Raw genomic sequence first — 24,437 nt, forward strand, 5'->3', positions numbered from 1 at the left:
TCTCAACAACTTGGCAAAAATATAATTCAATGTACTCAATTATATTATTACTTTGAGTGTTTACTGCAGCTAGTTTTACATTGGTTGCTAAAGTTATTTTATTGAATTTCACCACAACAACCATATTCCTTTGTTTCAGCTGAGTTTCTTTTCATTGTAAAAACAAATCTGGATTGCATGTATTGTAATCCATCCCAATAATTAATCATTTTGCTTTAAAACACATATCAGCTGCACGTTCTCATTTAGTTTTAATGCACTCTTAAAAAAAACATGTTAAAGTTTGTTCCAGTTGTAGCCATTCACAGTTCCTCTTTACAGCTTAAAATAATTGAAAAGAAATTTCCTTGAAAGTGAGAAGTGAAATTAAATTTACGAGTAGCTTAATTAATCATAGAAGGGAACGGACTGCTTCTATAAAAAGAGTTACCTGGAAAACTCGAGTCTTGTCTGGATTTTTCTTCTAAGCTTTGCATAAGATGAAGGAATAAATCAAAAGTTCTGCTTAATTTCATTTAACCTGACTATTATTGTTTATGTGTTTTTATTTATGCAAATTATTTATATTGTAGAAATGTGTTGTCCAAATTTATAATTCAATAAAAAAATATGATGTGGGGAGATTTTCTATAAGAGTAAAGAGAGTCAAATGACTTTCTGCTACCAAAGAAAGTCTCACCACACAACTTATAGGTTACAATGAAAATATTAGTCACAATATTGAATAAAAAATAAAATCATTGTTTACATTTTTGTTTATTTTGTCATCAATACGTTTGTTTTTTACAATAACTTCCTTTTTAAGTCAAAACCGCTAACTGTGCTCAAGTCTTGCGCATATGAACAAAGACGAGTAATTTTTAAATATCAAACGATAATCACAACTAAGACTAAAGTACTAAACACTTACATTAATGGGACAAATGTTTACAGAAGCATCTTTGCAGTTACATCTTTTCTCTCTGCGAAAAACGATGTCTTTTGCAGTAACTGGGTAGTTTTCATCTCTACCTGTTTGACAAATATTTATTTATTCCTGCAGGATCAGGAGAAGGATGTGGGAAGATCATTCAGCGGTTTCCAAAGAAAGACTGGGAAGGAACTGCCTTTCCTCAAGGGGTGGAGATGGTGAGTTTTAACAACTTTAATAATCACTCAAAATCACTGAAAAAGTGTGTTTGGCATGAAAAACGTCATTAATTGTTCTTTTGAAAGGTTCTATATTACATCATTGGCCATCAAATGCTCAGAATACACCATAGTCCTACATCTCTCTGTATGTTTTCAAATAAAGCAAAAGAATGACATTTGATAATTTGCCCTTTGGCGCTTGAGCTGTAGACTTTGGCATTTTATGTTACAATTACAGTCATCACTGTTTTTCTGAATTTGATTTTCTTCCCATCTCATGCTCATTAATCAAGGACAGTTTACTCACATTCACGTTTCACTTTATACCCAACTTAGCTGGTATTTTTCCATCTTCTTTGGTGACACAGTGAACAGAATTACTTGCCTGTTTTAGTTTGGGTCCTCCTCATCTGACTGGAGACTCTGTGGGGTCTTTGATTGGAGGTCTGTTGGCCTGTTATCCTTACATGGACAATCCAATAGATATAGAAAATATTTTCTTATCAGGGATGGGAAAAACTGTCAGTCCCAGGAGAAGCATTCACAGTTGACAGACTCACGCTGCCCAGGACATTAGCGCCTTTCTTATATCTGTTTTTGTTCGTTTAAACTTAGCACTACTGATAAGCTCTTAATGACTAAGCAAAGTGGTTTGGGACTCAGTGAGGAAAATGAAAGTGGGAAAAAAACATATTTTACATTCCAATATTGATCATCCATGCAGTTTAAATTTTTGCACACTCTGTACAACTTGGCCAGTGAATGAATATTCCTTTTCTTGTGCTTTTTTTGGTTGTTTAAAAGGCTACTATTGTGTTAAAATGATTATCAGTATTCAAGTTTCACATTTGTAAGGTCTGACAGCAATGTGTAACATATGCGTGAATTTGTTTGGAGAGAGGAAATGTCAAATTTAAAGTATGATAAGAACAATGTATGATGCATCATGCTAGCTAGCAACACCAAAAGCTAGTAAACCAAAGCAGCTAAATTTAAAGACATGAAAGGCAAGAAGACTGACAACACCTGTCTTTCTGTTTGGCAGCAATCTACTCATAAATCTTCATAGTAGCAAGGAAACACACACATAATAAGTAGATGTGATGAGAGGCAACCATTGAAATGGGGGGACGCCTGAAGGTGCGTTAAGTTTTGCCATGTAACTTTAGCTCATTTTTAATATTCTATGGTTGTTCATTGTAGTAAACAGCTTTCATCTCAATTTGTCATTAGTTTTTAGGTTTTCTTATATTGTTTATTTTCAAGTTGAAGAAATGGGCAATAATGTCAAGCTGTCCTTTCCCAACATTAGAGATTTATGCCATGTTTGGCTCAACCATTTATTCAAATTCCCGCTATTCACTCTTCCACTATTTCTATAATTTAAGGAAACTCTGGTATCCATGGTTTTGCAACAACCCCCTCTTCACCCCACCCACTTCAACTTCCCCCCAAAAAACAAAATAGATGTTTGCTGGTATTTTTAGCACATAAAAGGAAAAACACAGCAGGGGGTTCATATGGCTTTGGAGAATTTCACAGCTGTGTCAGGAAAAAAGGAAACTCTTGTTAGATGTGTGGTTTATTGTCGTGATTTGAGGAACATACCGTTCATGTTTAGATCATGTTGACACAGTTGTAGCGTTAGCTACATTATAGATTGTTTCACTCTGTAGACATGGGTTAAAAAAAAACCCTACTATATATTGTTTGTACAGCGGTATTTATGAGACAGTTCACAACAAATGAGGCTGTTATTCTGCCACAAATATTCACTTAGTAACTGGGTGGTTGAGTGTCACGCAGGCATCTTCCAGTACAAGCCACTTCAGTCTGTTGGTGGCCATTAGGAATGTGTCTTGTTTTGTGCCGCTGCTTAGAGATGGACTGTGATGTATTGCACCACAATCAAAGCAGACAGACACTAACTGTGACAAGCACGTTTAAAATTTGGCAGTAAAAAAAAAAGCTCTCTGCTGTTATTTTGGGCACTGGATGTCTTTGCAATGTGGTTGGAACTCATTTGTTTTCTTTAATGAATTTGAGGGATGAATCAGGATGGCGCCACTCGCTCGGCATCATCCCTCAAGTATCTTGTCATGGTTTTCCTCTAAATATAGAAACCCTGCAACAAGTTTAGCTGAATCTATTCGTCTAGTGTTTTCAGATGTCATCCAGGGCTGCTGCATACCACTGGAAATTGGTGTTATGCTAAATTGAGACTAGTTCCCCTTAATGCAGGGCTGATCTTTTTTTAGCATTTTTTGTTAAATATCATTTGCTTCTGATATGCATTATGTTTTTAAGAATATTTTAGGTTTTTGCAAAACATGCTAGTGATTATTTTGTGGTAAAGGTTAAATAGACTCGAAGAAAATAAAACAAAAAGTACAAGAAGGAGGAGGCTTTTCTAGAAATGTTCTTTTCGGCTACGTGTTTTGTGACAAAATTTGGTTTAAAGCCAAATGACTGAAATTCCTTCTTTGAAGCTTTAATGATGATACACCATGGTGTTTAACAAACCCACTTAGCAATTAGCATTTTGGATCTGTTTTGAGCTGGTATGTTAGCCATTATTATTTGCAGATTTTCTCCACTCCATGAAAAAGAAAATGACTTCTTTTTTTACAAACACATCTGTAGACAACAGTGGATCAAGCTGAGCACGAAAAGCATTTTGTGGTCACAACAGGCCCCCAGCAAACTAAATAGCCACAGATGAGGAATGCACCAAGAAAAAGCGTTTACAACTTGAGCTCGGAAAAATGTGTTTCTAATCTGTACAGGCAAGTGATGGTGATAGGAACCAGCTCAAATCCTCATCTGTTGTGGATGAGCCAGGTCTGTGGATGGAGGTCAGTGATATGTGCACCTAGTAAATTTCCATCGCTTCAGCTTCTAGCTTCGATGCAGGGGTGTTATGTTTACTGTAAATGGTCAGGGGTTCACAGGAAGGTACCACTGTGGGGTCTTTGGGTGAGGTTTTTAATGTATAAATTCCGCTGAACTACATGATAATGGCTTAATGAGATGTATTAGTGGTTTCCAGCTGCTATTTTGCAATTCATTTTTATTTCTAAAACATTTTTATGAGTTTTAGGCATCATTATGTGGCAGAAAAAGCAGCCGAACAAGCTTTTCTGATATAATTAAGACTATTAAGATTAAATATGAATGAACAATTTTGGCTTACCATATAATTTTTTTCTATTTCTTAGATAATTTGTCTTTTCGATGCATTTTACAAAATCCAGTTTTATTAGATGCAATGGTTCTAAACTTTCCTGAGCTCAGTCGAGTTCAGAATCAACATTTTGTTACGACACACAGCTGTTATTTATCATTTGTGTACAAATTAAGGTCAATGGTCAGATAAAGTAAATTATAAAATGGTTTTAGTTGTTCTTGTCTCTTTGTCAGAGGTTAGTTTGACACTGGTGTTGTACAGGGTAATACTGTAATAAAATACTGTATAGGTCTAAAACCTTTAGTGGTGAAAACAAACATGATGTTGATTGAAGATGACTTTGTTGCACCACTGCAGTCTGACTCTCTTCCTGTTTTTAACTGTAGTTCAACATGTGCCATGGTTCAGGTATAATTTATTCTTTGTGGCGATAGATAAGAGCTCTTCTCACCATAAAACATGGTATATTTTGGTATGGAAGAAATGGCTTGTGAAACCTCTGTTTCTCTTTATAAAGTATTTGTGTTATTCTTTTTGTTTAACCTCGAGATAAGCATAAAAACATCAATGTATATACTTATCAAAACTAAGCAAAATAATTTATCACTGATTCAGTTATTCTTTAAAATGCCGTATGGATTTGTGAAACCTATTTGTGGGAAAAAGAAGACATGCGCTTTTCTAATAAATATATATTTAGGTAACCACTGTTTTAGTCTCATCTCTTTCTGGTAAACCCAAGGAACAGACTTCCCCTCGACACCCACCACTAGGGCCACCACTGAGAAGAAAAACCAGTGGCTTATGTAGGTCCTGTTTTTTTTTTAAATTTTCAACCATCATTAACGCCACAGGGTCCTGTTGCATAACAAAGCAGAGGTCATATTTGTTTGTATTACATGGAACAGTTTTCTTGGAAATAAACAATGTGTGCTTTGCTAAGAAAATCATCCATATTTAATTATGTGGAAAGTTTTAAATGTCTTGGTTAAAATGTTAAGCATTATATACTGCTCTTTCATTGGTTCAGTATCTTGCAAATGTTCACACTTGGTCAGACTTGGTGTCTTTAGTTTGCTGTTTGGATTTACCACCAGATGGCTTTGAGCAAATGAAGCAAATACACAAATTACATTTGCCACATATTCAGCAAAGAATCCCTGGAATTACTTTTAATTGCTCTGTTTATTTGCTCAGTTTGCTTGTTTAATTACGGCCACTATTTGTTTAATGGATGACGTATGTGAATGTTTACAACATCGGTTTTCTGTAGACAACATATTTGCATCGTATTTAGAACCATGCTAATTTTGTTGTGGTGTTTTGGATCATTGTCCTGTTGATGACCCAGTTTCAAACAGGCTTCAGCTGTGGGACAGCTGGCCACATTTGTCTCACAAATACTTTGGTATGCAGAGAATATCATGGGTTCATTCAGTGACAGCAAGGTACTTTTCTTTCCTTAGCAAGCCAAAATCATCAGTCCTCCACCACCATGCTCGCTCCAAACATGAGGCTGTGCAGCAAGGCCAAACATCTTCTCCATCATCTTAGAAAGATGAGGCTTACTCCTGGCATCACATCTAAAAGTACTTATGTGTTCAGTCTTGTTCTAACTGAACTGTCATAAGTAGTTTGATAGCGAAAAGCTGACCAGTCGTCTTGAAATCTGAACTGGATTTTTTTTTCTATATTAGCTCAAAAGCCAAGTAAGGGTTAAAGAAACAGCCTTTGATGAATCAAGAATAACATTATAATTCCTTTATTTTTCCTGATGGATTAAAAAGACAATACATTTATACACATTAAAAAGAAATTTAAGTGGACTACAGCACATTAATTTTTTTAATGGGCTGTGGGCCAAAGGAGGGAACGAAACAACGGTCTTCAGACCAGCGAACTGCAAACTTGATGGTGGTCATGTAAAACAAAGTTGTAGTATTTTTCCACAACTTTACTGAGAGTCAAGGAAACGTCCTTATTGCTGGGACTTTATGAGTTGCTGTAAGACAGTCAACCTGTAATCTGGCAGTCGCTACATTTGTAGTTACTTCATTTGTGAGGCAAATCCACTAACATATAATACATGTTTTTGAGTCACTGAAGTAAAAAGCATTTGATTTGTCAGGTTTGCTTTGGCAGGGCCTTGGCCTGGCCTGCAAATTCAGTTGTTACAACTTTCCTGGCAACTTCACCTATATCAAATTTGACTGTGCTTGCAAAATTGTAGAAGCACAAATATAATATCTGATGGAAACTGTGATTTTGTGTGTGTGTGTGTGTGGGGTGGGGTGGGGGAGGGGGGTATGTGTGTGTTTGTTTTAGTTATAACAAATTTTTGATCAAAAATCATTTTTCAGTGTTTCCCAACTTTGCAGTCATCTGAATCAGGTGTGTTAAAGCAGGGAAGCATCTAAAACCTGCAGGGCAGTGTGCCTTGAGAGCCAGGTTTGGAAAATGCTGAATTAGCACTCTGTACATTAAAACAGATACTAAACCAATGTTATTCCACACTAATACAGATTTGAAGATATACTGAAGTCTTGTGGTATATCTGAGTGGTGCAGTAGCTCAGTTTCTGTGATCATTATGTAAAATTTCTTTTTGGTTTAGTAAAGCTTCTAAGCTTTTTCAAGTTTTCTAGATGAGATAAATTCATTCAATATGCTTACTGTTTGAACCTAAACTCAGAATCTTCATCTGCTATTTTTATTATTTTTTTTCCATTATTCCCAGTGGACGGCTGCATGTTGAGGTAACGGTGAATACTTTGAAGCACAAATGAAACTGATATACTTTTACCTCCATCAGAGCTGCACAGTTAGGTAACATGCATGATATGACTGTTTGGATTTCTCAACACAGAATAAACAGTTCCTGACTTTTGTATGGTGACTATTGTCAATTAAGTACTACATTTATTTATTTATTGCTTATATGATTTGAACAAAAAACAACTATTGATTAAAATTGAAGGTATTTGTCCCTAAAATTGATCAGCTTTTGTGAAACATGTTTGTTTAAAACTGATTAAAAACAAAAAGAATCAAAAGCAATCACATGCTTCCAACATGATTATCTAAGACCACATAAACAGGATGTAATTTGAATGTATTTTCCCAACACCACATTTTTGTATCTTTGATTAAAGATGACACCTGGAATACATCAGCCAACGACAATCAGTTGGAAAACCAAGCTTTAATAGAGGAAACAATTTCTCCTTAGATCAGCCTCATGCTGACCACATCGCATGACCACAGAATGACATTTTAGTTCAGGAAGATCATTAAGGAGAAAGTCTAGCTCAAGTCAAGCCCTGTAATTGAAATGAGCGTCGGCATACGTTGAAAATGATAGGTTTGTGTGAAAGCTTGGCTTAACATTGGATTTGTGGATTTGGGTGAAGACAAATGCCTTGAAAGCTACGCCCGAGAGGTCAGACGCATTCCTAAGTGCTGCAGAGTTCAGTGTTAAACATGAAGGTCAGCCCATTACATGTACCCTGCAGACAACGTTCAGTCAACAGACTCCGTCCTGCTGTCTCCTCTCAAGTCGTAATTCCCGGCAGGAAAACAAAATGTCTCCAGAGATCTATGTTCGTATCGGTCCCGTTTGATCAGATATCAAAGACTGAGGCAGCATGTAAGGAAATAAGATCCCTGTCTCCACTGGAAGTTCAATAGGAAAATCTTATTTTTTTCAGCACCTCAAAGACAAGCAGGGAAAGTGTTTTAAAAGTAAAGGAATGAGGTGAAGGTGACATCCAGTCAATATCAAGATAGTTTATGCCAAGTTATAAGACTATTAATTCTTATCTTTTAGCAGTTTCCTGCTGATTGATAGTGTTGTATGTTCCTTCACTAAAATTTTTAATATGTATTTTCTTTGTTTTTTTGAAAAAAATTGATTTCATCTTGATCTCTTAGGGAGTTTTTTGTATAGCTCTTAATATGCTTACTGTCTCGTGATGGTCTTGTTTCGTGTGTGCTCAATGCATACAAATGAGGTAAACGCAGAGGTCAAATTCCTGTGTGCCTAAAGAGACACTCACAAATGAATGATTGCTTTTTTGTGTATGAAGGCAACAATCTGTTACAATTTGAGCGTCTTGATCTACTTACAGGTTACGTCCACATTTTATGATTACCAAAAGTCCCTGCGGGGGTCAAATATTTTCTAAAATCACCAAGGTTGACAGTTTTAAACTAAGATGGTGTCTAAAGTACTCCTTAAGTAAACCTTCCAGTTGTTGAAGGCTGTCCACTTTTGACTTGTTTCCATCCTTTAAAGGTGGTATCAGAGTGTGTGACAGTGAACAGCTGTGACCTAAGCTTCAGAGTCAACAGTAACTGAGCGATGGCCCGGTACATAGCACGCTACCTAGCAGGCATAGGCCAATATGCAGCTTCATGGTATTGTCTAGTATAAAAGAGTCAAAATGTTAGAACCACAGTTATTTTGTGTCATATCATTGCAAGAATAAGTAGGTATAGACAATGGATGGATCTCAATTAGGCCTGCATGATTTTGGAAAGACTGACATTGCAATTTTTTTCTAATCCTGCAATATATATTATTATACAAAAAAAATACAGTAACCTTAGAACAGATGGCACCTTACATTATGTTGCACTCTTGCCATCTAGTTCACAATTAAACCGCCGCGTTTGGAGGACTGAAGGCCTCCAAATGTGGGTCGCGCTACCCCCTAGGCCACCACAGCACGCCACCATTGGATCATTTTAATCAAATTAAGATTTAATTGAATGTTTCCCCCCAACTGTATATATTTTTTTCAATCAGTATAGAGACATACCTAAACAATTTACTGAACGACAAAGAATAATACCTGGGTTCATACGAATAGGTCAAAAACCACAGATTAGATACAAAACACTTAGGGAGCTGTCCAATGAGAAAGGAGGGCTGTCATTACCAAACCTGGAGAACTATATTGAAGTGGCACAATTTAGGTATCTGATATATTGGTGAAACCCATAGTATAGTGATTATAGTAACAAAATGGAGGAACATGGACATCTGTCAAACGGAGGTACCACTTTAAACACTACGGTGCTTAAAGACAGGCCATTAAACTTATTACTAAACTAAAACTTAAACTGTTGTACTAACACACCTCCTAATGTTTGGTTTGATGAATGGCGCAGACTAAATAAGCCACATAAATAATTTAAAATGATTAATACGATCCACATTCTTTATTCCTTTAAAGATGTGGTTGCTTAAAGGAATTACAAGCTTTTTTCATGTAAGGACATTAAACATAACATAAACCCAGGAGAATGTAATACAGATCTGGTTAATATTATGGTTGATTCCTGTAAATCTAAAATTAACAGAAGATTGATTGTGATATTACATTCTTCCTTGCAAAAATCTAATGGAATTTCTACTCTACATTAAATAGAAATAAAAAGAAGCAGCAAATATCATTCTTGCATAAGATAAATGGTTTAGCATATTCAAGATTCTGGTAAACACCTCAAACTTACGGAGATGGAGAGAATTTACATCTAAAAACATTATTTGGTTCTTTATTACTCTTAAAATGAAACAATAGCGTGGAATGTATTTTGAGACTGTCCTGTTCTCCAGCCCGACTGGCAGGAGTTGGTTGGAATTATTTACTTAATTACTGGTCATGAAATTGAATATGGTTTTGTCTGTATATATCTGGGAAGAACTAAATCTAATATGAACTAAGAAGAAAAATATTTGACTAAAATAACGTGTTCAGCCAGTAAAAAAGCAATTACATAGAGATGGCAAAATACTGACCCTCCAACCAATATCTTCATGCATAGTTCATTTCCTGCAATAGGATTGTGGCCTATTAGGAGCCTACCGCCCCTGTCTTCCACAGACCTCCTCCATGTCCTTGTAAGAATAAGTAGACAGTGGTTGAATAGATTCCAATCCTTGTCATAAGATGCATTGAAAATGGGAGGAAAAAAATGTTTTTTATCTGTGATTGTGGAGTTATTCTAGCTTTAGAAGTTCAGTTTTTTTCCCCCTTCTTTTCCAGCTTTCACCTCCTTTTTCCACAAACCCTAAGATTGTTTGTAATACTGAAGAAGAGTGACATTATGTATGTGTTCATCAGATTTATTGTTGGGTAAACTACTAGGGACTTAATAAACTTCATGCTTACTTTCCAGGCATTCTAAAACAAAGTTTATGTCATCTATACTCTTTTATAGATGACATATGATAATAATTTGTCAATTTATTATACCCTCCTCTGCTTGTCTTGAGAACTTCATAAACATTGTAGACGCAATAAAAAAGCACAGTTGGAATTTCTGTAAAATCTGTTTACAACACAACAATTGTAACGTTGACGTTAAAAATGGTGTAAACCCAACTTGTGTGTTCAGTCGTAAGGTTTTGCGGAGTCAAGTTTGAGCTCCAGGTCGTTCTGATGTAGAAACATGAACTGATTTGACCAACTTGTAAATATTTGTGTCGTCTCGCATTTGTGACATCTCTCCTGCCGAGAATGTTGACTTCTTGAACTTTTTGCTGCTCCCACAAATCCCGGCTGTAATGAGGAACGTTGCTCCCACTTCCAGGAAGGATGCTAGAGCTATTTAGAAAATTTGTGACCTGCTGGTTTATTGTGTAGATAAGTGCCCAAGTAGCAATTTAAAGAATTAATACTGTAAAAAATACTCGAGGATCTTACTCCAGAACTTGGAGTTTTATGTTTGACTCAGTGGGACTGAAAGAACGCCAGCATTAATGCTGCAAAATGTTGCTTTTCTAGCTTTGTACTCGTAGTAATTTAAATTAGCGAATCATGACCAGGCTTTAACGGATCATTCATAATCAGCAGTCGGAGTTAATGAGGCGTTAGGCTCTGTGCCAAGCCACAGGCTGGTGAAAGAATGCGGTCTAATTGTTTCTCTTTATAGACCGGCTCAACTGACCATAAGTCGACATGTCACAGAACACGTCGATCCCACAGAGTTTGCAAAACCCAGAGAAAAAAACCTAAACATTACATTCCACAAAGAACGAAACCATTCCACACAGGGAGAGAATGGGATGATGTGTTTGACGGGAAGATCCACAGATGAGTAATCAAGACTTTTGTGCCAACAGAGCTAAACACATCAGGGAACAAAGCTGGAGCTGTCGAGCCAGGCAGGAATTTCCAGGCTGAAAAGCACTGCTCCTGATCAGGAAATGGGGAATACACAGGATGAGATTTAGCTGGGGAACATTAGACAACAAACACAAGCCGAATGTCTTTTCAGACATGGGCTGGTTCCCATTAATCAGACAACAGTGGGATAAATCAGTGTGGTGTTCAGAGGGGGGTCCTTTTCGGAAAAATAGTCTGACTCTATTTGACCGAGTAATGTATGCGATAGATGGCATTCAGTATGGCACAGATGTAAGCTGAAGCAGCCACAATAATTGAAAAATGTTTAGTTTTAGTTTGGGGGAGCTTAGCAGAAAGCACACAGACATTTTATTTCATTAATTTATGTTGTTTTATTAATCAAATATATGATCACATTTACCATATTCAATCTGCTTCAGCCGGCATTGTGTTTAATCCTGCGCTGGAAAGGAGAACTCCTACACAGCCTTATTAACTCTTATTTTCATGTCTTATTTTATCACACAAAATGCGTTGGACAGCTGTTTGGTCTAATGTCTTTAGAGTGTCTAGCATCTCCTCATCTGTTTTACATCCTTTGCTGAATGAAATCTCTGCAGGGTATGTCGGAATGCTTTTGATCAGATGAGCAAGTCCAGTTAGCAGAGGATTGGACAAACATCAAAACTCGCATCTGTATTGAAGCCTGGTTGTGGTCACATTATATTAAATGCCTCTGGGTGGTGGCAACCTGTTTGTACAGCTCAGATAACGCTGTGTCAGATACCTTCTCTTTTGTTCTTGTTTTGGTTCTCCTGCAGAAACTTCTCTCTATGCCAAAGGGTTTTTTTCTGTGGTCTATGCTTTGATTTTAATTCATAGTTTCTGATTCAAATTTTTAGGGGATAGAAATAATGGCTTTTTCATTTTTTGCTATACATAGAAAACCAACATCAGTCTGGTGCTGTGATTAAAGCTTAAGTTCAGCTTGCAAAGTGAACAAGTGTTCAGCGAAGCTCTGTCACAATCAAATGCTCTAATTACAATGCACTTTTTGAAAAATTACATTTTATGGCACTGTTCAAAAGTATTACAGTATGGCTAACAAAATAGAGATTAAACATCATTCACAGTGCTCTGTTTTTAAAAAAAAACAGTGCCTTGGTCTCAAGAATCAGATCCTTTTTATCACTATTTTGCATCATTTAATAAAAACACATCAAGACTAAAACATTTTTGCATGCCCTGTGCCCAACTTATAATTTTGGCTGCAACACCTCGTCATTTTTAAATCCTCTGAGGCAAATAATGAAGAGGTTATATAATGTGACCCTAGAACAATTTTTTTTATTCATTGAACTTCTTTTAAGATGGTGTATGCTGGGTTTGTTATTGGAAATGTCAAATGGAAAAATACTGAGATGTTGGGCATTTGCAGGTGCTAACAGGAAAAATAGCAGGTGCTAGCAGTAAAATATTAAGCTGGTGTTATTCATTTATACTTGATTCCTGCTAGTGAGGGTGATGAAGACTTTGAATGGTGGTTCAAAGTCTTCATCACCCTTCATCTGAGTTTTAAGGCAGAATAAAGCATTGAGGTTCTTCTTCTTGCTGTATTTTTTAAGGTGCTTTAGGAGTACAGCTCATTTACTTGTTAGCTGCTCCAGTTATTCTGTAGTAGCTATTAAGACTGAAGCTAGATTGAGATGTCAGATGGTAAACAAAGAAATCTAGGCTGATGAAAATGATTTCTCATGAAAGTATTTATTACCTAGTCAAAATAGAGTTCATTTTTTTCAGCATAAGCTTTTTAAACTCCAACTTCAGGAGAGTGGGTGTGTAGACATCAGCCAATTGTATCTCAAGGGCGTGAAGAAGACGAAAAGTGGTGATTCGTTCAAATTGCCTAGTCCTCTCTTGCCCTCGGTCTCCCTGAAATCACACACACACACACACACACATAGAAACTTTGATCCATCTGTCTGAAAAAGGTGTTAAACACAATCAGTACCTGGGTATAACTTTAACAAGAATACATTTTAAACAGGAAGCTTATTCTTTTTTCAGTCAACACCTTTACTTGTATAAAACATTTAAGTTTGCAAGAAAGTTTTGCAATTTCAATAGATTATTGCATTATGATTATTATAAACTAAGCAAATGCAGCATTATAGCTGGATTCTCATATATGTATATATATATGTATATATATATATGTATATATATATATATATATATATATATATATATATATATATATATATATATATATATATATATATGTGTGTGTAAGAGAAAAATGTAAAATGTGGCGGAAGACTATTTTTTTTCTGTAAATATATTGTGTATAAGCCTCGTGAAAGCCCATCTGTGTTTGTTCATATTCTTTTCAGATTCACATTTACTTCTCGCACTACATTATCGAGTTTCCAGAAAAGGAACCAAACCTGTAGCGGTTCAGACTGAGTTTATCAAAAGCAGAAGTGAGACCAAGGATTGTAGTGAGTTCTGTAACTTGGCCTGAGTCCCCAGAAGGTGGTGGAGGAAGCACCTGTTCTGCAGCCATTATCTTACTGCGGCTCTGAAGGACTCAGTAGCCTGACACATGACAGCCATTGTACTGATATACAAGCTCAGGATGAAGCTGTTTACCCAGCTCTTTCATGCATCACTCCGTGTGCTCGGAAATTGGTTTGATGTTTAGTGTTTGCTCTTTGTAGACAAAACAAAACAACAGCAACTATTTGGGGGGTGGGGGAGGGGCGAGTGAGTGGGGGGGGGTGTCTGTTTATTTATTAGTTATGTGAAATCAGAGAATTAATCTGACTGTCAAAAACACTGTCGTCTTGAAAGAAAACAAAATCTTAAACATAACCCATGTTGATCCTGTCTGGAAAAAACATTAATAAACACCCCCAGATGGCCACAGATGTTGACCTGAGGCCATGCTGAGTTTTAAGGCAGAATAAAGCATTGTGGCTGTTCTTCTTGCTGTAATTTTTACAGTGCTTTAGGAGTACAGCTCATTTACTTGTTATGGTATCTTCAGTAAGACCAAGTGCACATCTGTAGGTTGTTGAGGTGCGAAAGCCAGATGTGACCCTGTAGAGATTTTGTGGGAAGCGTCGCATTTAATGTTAGTGAATGAAATCTAACAGAAACCAACTTTGTGCAAATAAGACATCTATTTTTTGGTTTCTCCTCTTTGATGGGGAAAAAAAGACCAGGTACACATTCTTCTCTTTAAAATGTTTGTGTTTAGTTCCGAGTTGAAACCATGTACCACAGAAATGTTAACATTTTTCAGCACAGCTGTCAGAAATGTGAGAAAAGGAAGAAGGTTATTATGGTCTGATAATGTATGTTTGTGTTTAGCACTTTCACAGTTGTGATGAAGTGGAAGTGCAATTGCTCAATATTGCAATAGCGATATTGGTTAAAAGTAGCCTTGTTTTTATGTCTCTCTCTTCTTTTTAATCATCATTTTCTGAGTGGTGTGTATCAAGGTCCAATTAGACTTTAGGAACATTGAGAACATCCAACTCGCCCAGTATATTATGGGGCTAAAGAGTGTGAATGCAGTGGAGTTGAAATGTGCTATTATTTGCAACATTGCAAACATTGATATTGCAATGCTCAGTTCTATTAAATAAATTGTGCTGCTCTAACTGACAATAATAACTCAAGACTTGTAGATAGCTACATTATATTTTGCTGGTTTCTAGCCTTTCTTTTCACCTTATGTTGTATTAGTCTGTCTCCAGAATTCTCCATTAAGTTTGTCACTGCCGGTGTAATATAATTGACCATAAATATTACTCTACTATTGATTGTTGTTTGAAATACAAGCAGCTTGTGTTGTGCTCTGGTTGTGGGGAAAAAACCTGCCACAAAGAACGATGTGGTCAGCACTAAGAAGAAAATTTGTTGAAACTATATATACTGGTCATTACCTTTAAAATGTTTTAATGATATATTTATATATTTGATATATTTTCAGCCTGTATGCTGTTTGATATGTACTAAATCTAAAGTAAGGGGCTTGGTATTGTGTGATCTGCAAAATGCTAAACTTTATATTCTACCTGCGAGTTTATACAAATGAGACTCGGAAAGCATCCAGTTCAATATGATAGCTGTTCACAAGAGTACTATCTTCTAACAGTGTATTTGAGCCGATTATTAGAAACTTATCAAAGTAGGTATGAAATGTCCTTATAATGAGTACAAATTGATGCATGGTTGCTAAGAAACAACCCATGGAGGATGGATCATACTGACCATGTTTCCACTTCAGCTACAAAAAGGTAAAAATGCCAAAGGCACAATAATGAGCAACACCCAAAGCAGGATCTATATGATGTTGACAGTGTCTGATTTTAATTAATGTTGTAATACAAAAGGTCTCTGACTCCATAGCTCACCACATTACATCTTTTTATTCGAATGGGTGAGCTTACATCTGTTCTGTTGCATTGGTTTTGGAAGTCATCCTAGCATTAGTAGAGTTTATTATACAGTAATAAATTAAATATGTTCAACTGGTCTTGATATCAATCCTTCCCTTCATATGCATAAATAATCAATTTGGAAAAAATTCCTGGACTTTTCTTGGATTACTAATGGGAATTTTCTGCTCTTGTTTATATTTCACCAAAGTTTTTTCCCCCTAAACTATTATTCAACTCATTAAGGTTCGGATGACGTGCTGAAAAACAAAATGCTGAAATACTTTGCTGCGTTTAAGGGTTGGGACCCCTGGATGGTTTTTAGATAGAATGGATTGGTTTAACTGTGATTTATTTCAGCAGAGGAATGCCGAATCCCCTGAAGGATTCATTTTATTTCCCTTTGTCTAGAAGTTTCATGTGGTAAAGTTGCTGCATGTTTTTAATTTATGCTTTTTATTTTGGATAAAGTATTTGCCCTGAAGTGTGCTAACTCTGTTTTAAGGTATGTTTGTGAGCAGCAGCGTTAAAGGGAGTCAAAGCAAAGTTTTCCAGATTAGTTTATTGGTGGACTGTATCACTAAGAAATTAGCCACTTGTGTAGTTGATTCTTTTTCTGGTGTTGAATTTCCTACACATAAGGTACTTATGGTAGTGAAAATGTTGCATATGGCTTTATAGTGCTGGACTAGATTACTGGTTTTTTTTTATATTTATTGTCCTTGATCGCAGTCATCTAAAAATAACCATTAAAATGAACCATATGTGCTGAGTGTTGCATAACATAACTACAAAAATCCTCAAAAGTTTTGGTGACAGTCATGAAGCAGAGCTTTGGAACCAGCACCCCAGAGCTTTATGTAATAAATCCAAAGCTGTGATTCAGCGGATGAAACCTCTGCAGCCACTGAATTGTATTTGAATAGCAGTGTTATTATGGTCATGTTGTTGACAGTTTGGTTTCTTGTAATCATTGTGCTGACCTTGACCAAAGAAGCCAAGTTTGAGGGAAACAAGCGTTCTTGCTTGTGCGCCAAGCTGCCCAGCTGTAGTAGAAACCTCTCCTTGTTTTGTCCGCTGCTCATCCTGCAGAGCAGATAAAGCCGGAGCTCCGGCCAGGCAGCACACCATTAACCTTTTCACCCCCTCCCTGTCCCTCTCGCACCCGACACCTTGCGTTGCACTCTCCGTCATTGTGTTGTCTTCCTGCCATGAGCCTTTTCAATATGAATGAGGAAAGAACGAAGTAGAGGGAGGATAATCATGGAAAGACATGTTGTTGCATCTGCGACGTTTTCCTCAAGACATTGTCTTGAAAGACAATCTAAATTTAGGCTCTGTCACATTGTTATTCTCAAACTTTGTCACACTTTATTGCTTTTTTGTAAATAAATAAATAAAAAAAATAGCTCCTAGATTTGTGATTGCACTTTGTGCTTTTATGTTTAATTTTTTTGGGGGCGGGGGGTTGCACTTTATGGATTGCAGGTATCAACAGATATTATGGTTGTAAAAAGATTATACTTTCAACCACAATTTGCTGTCATTCCACTTCAAAGTCAATATGACTGGGAGACAAGGTCCAGAGTGATCAGAATTTTATCCACCTGTATGCTCCCTCCTCCTTTTCCTGTTTCTTGCTGCTGTTGCTTTCTCGTAGACAAAAAAAATTATTTATATTTCATTAAATAAAACATATTTACTTCAGAACTGCTAGTGAAATTAGTGGTGATAAGTTATCTGGACCGGCGTTGTGTAATTCAAAATTCTTTAGTCATGTAAGTTCTGACAACAACATTGCTTGTGTGAAGACTGCTACAAACTGAAGAAGACTCCAATTAGCCATTTTCATTATTAGGTGCTGTACAGAGAGATATGAAGGACAGAGAATGTATTTTCTACATATCAAGTCAGCGGTTCGTTCACGCTGCGAGAGAGCGATTTCTGTCAATAACTTGCTGGGTTTTATCAGTCTGAACTTTTACATTTTGTCTGTTATGGAACTTTATGAGTTTAGTAATATTGGCAAATTTCAGAGTTAAGGTAGGAGTTTACATTATCAATAAACTAGAGAGGACATTGGGATTTCAGTACTGGAGCTCTGCTAATCCCTAAAAAAATGTTAAACTTAATATTAGCATTATTTTAAAACCTTATTTCACAGTGGTATTTCTCTGCTCTTTCACTCACAGCATGAGGTCCCCTTTGCTTCTAATACAAATAATTATTGGCCACTCACAGCAAGAAGACTGGGAAATTAGCTATTCTTATGATATAATGTTTCCTAAAGAGAAATTGCAATTGAACTTTAAACTTTGACTTTGGCCAAACATTTTGGGTTTACTTTCATCAGCTTCTCATCATAGTTTGCTGGAATTTTGTCCCATTCCTCCTGACAGAGCCAGTTTAACTGGGTCAAGTTTTAGGTTGCTTTGATCACACTCACCTGTTCAGGTATGCCCACAAATTCTCTATATGATTGAGGTTGGCTTTAATTTCTAATGTCTTTAGATGTTGCTTCAATATTTCCACATAATGTTCGTTCCTAATGAAGCCATCTATTTTTTTGAAGTGCACAAAACATATACGGTAATGACTTTTGTTGATCTCTCCTTCCAATTTGTAACTAAACTGACAATCATGCTTGAAGGATTCATGGGTTTGTAATTTGTAGTAGCAGGAACCCTTGAGAGGGTTTCCGATCATCCAAAGTCTGTTTGTATTTCCACAGTAACACAATGTTGATTTGTAGACAGATTGCTGTTATGTGTCGTAACAAAGTGCAAAGAAGGCGATGCCAAAGATGTGAGAAGTCGTTGCCTCTCTGCCTTTTGTCTCAAGTCATCATTAGCAGTGGCTGCTGCTCCAGTAACCGCCAGCCTACACCGGCTTGAGCAGGCTTTAATGTCCAGTCATAGCATAAGAATGTCATCTTTTCCTGCTCAGGCAACACCTCCCCGTTGCCTTGTCTATTATTGCTGCTCATTGTTATGTTTAGCAGGTCCATCTCCATATGGAGTGCTTGTTGCTTGCTGAATTGTGTGGTTGCAAATCTTTCAAGTTGAGCTGCATCACATGATGCAGAGAGTGTAGCTGGAGGGTAGCGGTTTGGTCTCCTTTGACATCAGCAAGTGTGTCCCAGAGTTCCTATGTCATTTGATTAGGGTCTAATTTGGGAACAAGAGATGCCCTTTATCTTCACCATGTGGGGGTTTCTACGTGTGGGCATGCAAAGTTTAAAGGTCAGCTTTCCTATGCATTGACCTTTGCATCACAGTGGATGGCTTTGCAGTGCTATAGATAAATGTACAACATTTATCTATAGTTGTTCCACTGGCTCTGTATAGTGTTCCTGTTGTCTCTAACTTTGTCACTTAAAGGGCAAGGCTCATACAACTGTTTTTCCAGTGCTCCAGTCTCTCAAATGTCTCTGATTAATTTCCGCTTTTCAGTTTTGCTCACATACATATTCATTTATTATGTGTATAAAGTATAAAAGAAAATTTCTTAAGCCAGATGTTTTTTGGGGGGCTGCAACATATGTTCTTGTGTGTATATCCACTAGTGAGCATTTATTCTTAAAATAACATTACATAAGTTCAGGTTCTTGTAAATGCCAGCATTTATGTGTATTAGATGGAGCGACTGTAGCTCAGTGGTAATCGTCTTGCAATTGGAAAGTTGTAGGTAACATTCCAGCTTCCTTTGGTCGTATTTTGATGTGCAACTGATCAAGTCACCTAAACCCAAGCTGCCCGAATCTGCATAGCAGTATATATGTGTTATTGCAAATGGGTGAATGCATGGTCAGTGGAAAAATAATGAGCATTTTTGATTGTATGTGCCACTCTTATGAAGTGTCTCCACTTTCATTTAATAGAAAAATGAAAAAGTTCTTATCTTAATAAAGCTAATTTCTCATTTTCAATGAGCAGTATGGCGTGGGTCGCTATAGTGGTTCAGTACACTATTTTGTCTTTTTCCATTGTAAAAGCGGCTCATACATCTGACCCAGACGGACCATTCCTGCTTCAGTGAGTGGGGCTATTGTCATACAATATAGTCCACTGATTGGGGGACAGTGAAATGCCAGAAAACATACTAGTGCATCATGTTTACGCCAAATTAGGTGAGAGAGCGAGAGCCTTCTTAAGATCATTCTCCGTTCAAGGGAGATAACATGAACACTAGATAAAAATTTGTGGAGAGAGAATGCTTATCAGATTCTTGAAATATTTCAAAAGTTGGAAAATATTTTGCTTGCTTTTATTGCTAGCTTTTAATCCTCCCATGGTCTTAAGAGATGGGGTCATTTAAACCTCACGGTGCATTTACTCTGCACGGTCTGGCGGGTCGGTCCTGACCCAGCATGCTTTTTTTTTTTTTGTGGTTTCGGAAACTGATGGTCTGATGGGACAACCCTTTCCACCCTCCATTTTCCTACTGTCCGCCCGTGACATGCGCCATGCTCCACCTGAGCGTTATGCTATCAGTAGGTCATCGCTTTCCAAAGAAATTGGAAATCTGATTCAGCCCAGTTGCGGTGTAATTCCAGTCACTTCACAGTATGTCACATATTTTCAACATTGACTCCAAACGGTAGAGGGATGATACCTTAGCACACTTTTCACACATGTAATAGACTTTAGGTCGAATTGTCCACACGTGGACATACACATACACACACAGGATATTACATCTGCAGTGATCTTCTGCGCTATTCAGTTCCAAATGTGTTTATCTCCTTCATGACAACAATGAATGGCATAGCTGGAATACTTTAGGACGAGTTCAGAGTTTTCCTCACTTGGATCCTGTCTGGTCGCAAGATCACACATCGCCACAATGCAGTTTTTAACAGATTTCCTGAGGTCTATTGTATCTGCTGGAAGATGGTGGCATCCTGGTCCAAACCCGCAGCTTGAACAAGCCAAATCCCTCCCACTCTCCTTCTTTCCTCGCTTCCGCTCATAATCTCCCTTTTCCTGTTCTTCTTCTCCACTCTGACTTCTTTGTCCATCTCCTCTGCTCTTGCTTTTTGGCCACACTGGCTTACACATCCATTTATCCAATATTCCATCTGTTTTGCTCTTGCCCACCCTTTCTTTCCGCCTGTCATATCTCCACCTCCCCTTCGTTAGACCAAAGAAGCAGTCTAAACAACATTTTTAGAGCCAATTGAGCCTCCAGCAAAAACAGAGAAAAACCAGACACAAACACATTCAACTCTCTGACCTGCCTACCTTTGGTGTTCCACTCCCACTTTCAATGTTTAGCTATTCAATAGGAATTGCATCAGAGGCAACCATTTATTACTATGCATGTCTACCTAAACACTGTACCACAAAAAATATGTTTTTTATCAAGCTGCAGATGCTGTGTCAACTTTGGAAATTACTCATTCTGCCGCTTTGAGACCTTAATCCTTTTTATGATGTTTCATTATGGTAACACTGTTTCTGATTTTCTTTGCCCAAATGATTTCTAAAATTTGCTGAGGTCTGGCATGCCTTACAGATTTTGTGCAATTCTTAAATTCTCGGTAAACAATGTGATTGAAAATATAATTATTTCAGTGAGATTTCAGGGGAAAAACATTTATTGTTGGGAAATTCAGGCCTGCTTTATTCGGTTGTCTGTCAACCTGTCTGGGGATCAATCTTTAACCCAGACTTATGTAATATCCATTTTCCATCCATCCATTTTCTATCACCCTTTTTCCTAGTGGGGTCAGGAGGGTTGCTGGTGTCTATCTCCAGCTACGTTCTGGGCGAGAGGCGGGGTTCACCCTGGACAGGTCGCCAGTCTGTCGCAGGGCAACACAGAGACATACAGGACACACAACCATTCACACACACACTCACACCTAGGGAGAATTTAGAGAGACCAATTAACCTGACAGTCATGTTTTTGGACTGTGGGAGGAAGCCGGAGAACCCAGAGAGAACCCACCATGCACACATGCAAACTCCGTGCAGAAAGACCCTGGACCGGGAATCGAACCCAGGACCTTCTTGCTGCAGGGCAACAGCTCTACCAACTGCGCCACTTTCAGCCTTCTGTACAGTGGCGCAATATAATGAATAAATTGTACTTTTTTACTGGAAAAGGTTGAACTTTTCTAACATGTTTTCCGTTCAAATAATACTAAAATCATTCAAGTACCAGGTATAATAGTGGTATGTAAGGGTCTGGCTATTATCACAAATTTATTGCACTTTAATGACTATAGCATTTTGTATAAGTAAGTTAAGTAAGTAAGCTCCTTCTCTATCCATCTCAATTCAAATGCTCTGTAACATGTGGCTTCTCTGCTGATTTTCAGGGAAAATAAATTCTAATCATGCTACTTCCTGCTACATGGCGTGCTCAGTAGACGTAATTGCTGCACTGGAACAGGATGTCCTGTCTGTGCTTTCCATAGGGCTGTTAGGTTTAACCATGACGTTATGAAGTACCACGCTGATGCCCAGGAATCTTTAAAACATATTGCTTATTCTTTAAAGATTTCCCTAGGGAGCATTTTCATGGTCATGGGATGAGCCTGTTTCTTTCTGGATAAAAGTATGATAAGACAGAGAGGCCAATTTCTCAATTTCATCTCTCGCCACTAGGGCCCATATTTATCTTGCCACCACACAGTGAGTCAGGATGATAATGGAGGTAAAATAAATCTCATATTTACTGTCAGAAAACGGCAGCAAAAAGGGTCATGCTAATCTCCATGGCAACCATTAGGCGGTTATTTGGGAGGCACATCAGGAAAAAGTCCACTGTCCTATCAGCTCAAATGGGAATTTGTAGATGCTGCTGAAGCTTCTGCTAAACATGGGATTTGGTCAAATGAGATTAAACACTAAAGATTGGTCTGATGGAGAAGACAGCTGGTCGGGCAACCTTGTCCGAGTGCATAGTATTATTAATTATTTGAAAAACCCAGACATTTTATGTAAAAATCTGGAGACCTCTGAACGAAATGTAACAAGTGGGTCATCAATGCTTCTTTCATAGGAATAATTACCATAAACAATATAACCCAAAAAAAATCACAAAAATGGTCCAACAGACATAGAATCAACCTTCCTTAGTCCCAAGACCTAAATCATGTAGAAAACACTGTGGGTTGAGCTGAAGAGAACATTGTGTAAGAGAAGCCATCATTTTTGAGAAATCTAGGGATTTACTTAATAAATAAATGAATTACAGTGTACTACTGCATTTATTTTATCATTTTTAATTATATTTCTCACATATGCAATGACTCTGGAGGGGGCTATGTCTGAGTATTGTAAATAATCCATCAAAGTTGGAAAAATGACCTCCTACCTGAATATGTTTCCAGTTCTGCCAGCCTGGAGGATGGAGGCTGTCGAGAGAACGGAAAGCACCCACCTTCTTCACCGTTGTGCTGACAGACATCGATTCGGACCGACACTACTGCTCTTGCCTCACCTTCTTTGAGGCTGAAGTAAATCTACAGGTAAGATCTACTACTCGGACTCCCAGTCAGCCTGAAAATGCATCAATGTAAAAGAGGTTGTTTTTTTTTAAATTAATAAAAGAGCCGAAGAAGTGAGTGCAGAGGGAAAATAATGTGATTTAAATCTCTCATGAGACTACTAACATGATTTCATGTTCCTGGAGTGGTGTTGAGCATGAGGCCACCATCGTGCTTTGGTTTGCTTGCATGTCTGTCAGAAACCTTTAAAGCTAATGCAATTGTACTCACTCTGTTAGCAATTTCAGTCTTATTTACTTTGTTTTTTTGGAACATTTTTGGAGTTTTTCTGACATTTAAAAAGCCATGTTGTGTGTGTGATGTCTTCCGAGATTTCAGGCATTATTTGAAAACAAAGGCCTGTTTAGATCCTGTCTAATACATTTTGACTTGGCTGACAGTTTTGCTTGTAAAGAAAGAAGATGGACCAGTGCTCCTTCCAGCACTGTTTGTTTATTCACGCATGCACACAACATTGGGTTTGACTACAGATTAGTGTTCAAATGTTCAGAGCTCTCATTAATTATTGATTACAACACATATGTTTGGAGGAGAACATTTTATACTCAGGAATGAACTTGTTAATCTGTGTTTCTACCAAAAGCCCAGAGAATACCGAGGTAATTGTTTCACTGTGTTGGCCCTTTGTAGGAGGCCTTAGACGGCGCCTGTCCCCCTGCCCACGGTGACTTCACATCCTTTCACATGTGGACAGCAGTCGTCAATCACATTCCAGTTAGAGCAGGGAAACTTTTTCACGTTAAATTTGAAAGGCGGTCGTGCTTGAAAAATGCATCCACTTCGGAGGAGTAATTTTTGTGGAATCTTTAAAATGACTTCTTCAGTATTTCCACATTATTTCACCTCAGCTTGTGGTAATCAAAAGAATAGCCCTTACTTAACTTTCTTTTTTCTTTCACCAATCGCATTTTTCTGATCTAATCAAAAGCATCAGAGCTTGAAGTGTTTGCTTTAATGTGGTGCTTTAGGGGAAGAAAATGACCAAAATGAGACCAGTTGTTTGGTTTTCTCAGGAATCTT

The 24,437-nt window shown here is 37.4% G+C and overlaps 1 protein-coding gene across 5 annotated transcripts in view; it reads left to right on the forward strand.

The window, feature by feature from the left end:
* Window positions 1-24,437, forward strand: part of sbf2 (SET binding factor 2) — a 112,607-nt gene that overhangs the window by 26,624 nt on the left and 61,546 nt on the right. For 4 of the 5 annotated variants that reach the window (XM_044135488.1, XM_044135479.1, XM_044135449.1 and 1 more), the window contains 2 exons: window positions 1,043-1,128; window positions 23,241-23,378. In XM_044135488.1, the coding sequence (XP_043991423.1) occupies window positions 1,126-1,128; window positions 23,241-23,378 (141 nt within the window). In that variant the 5' untranslated portion in view covers window positions 1,043-1,125. Of the gene's footprint in view, window positions 1-1,042; window positions 1,129-3,922; window positions 3,987-23,240; window positions 23,379-24,437 lie in introns of those variants that run through there. The other variant, XM_044135468.1, reaches the window with a different exon arrangement.

This window comes from Gambusia affinis, linkage group LG02 (genome assembly GCF_019740435.1).
Source record: "Gambusia affinis linkage group LG02, SWU_Gaff_1.0, whole genome shotgun sequence".
NCBI classification, from domain to species: Eukaryota; Metazoa; Chordata; class Actinopteri; order Cyprinodontiformes; family Poeciliidae; genus Gambusia; species Gambusia affinis.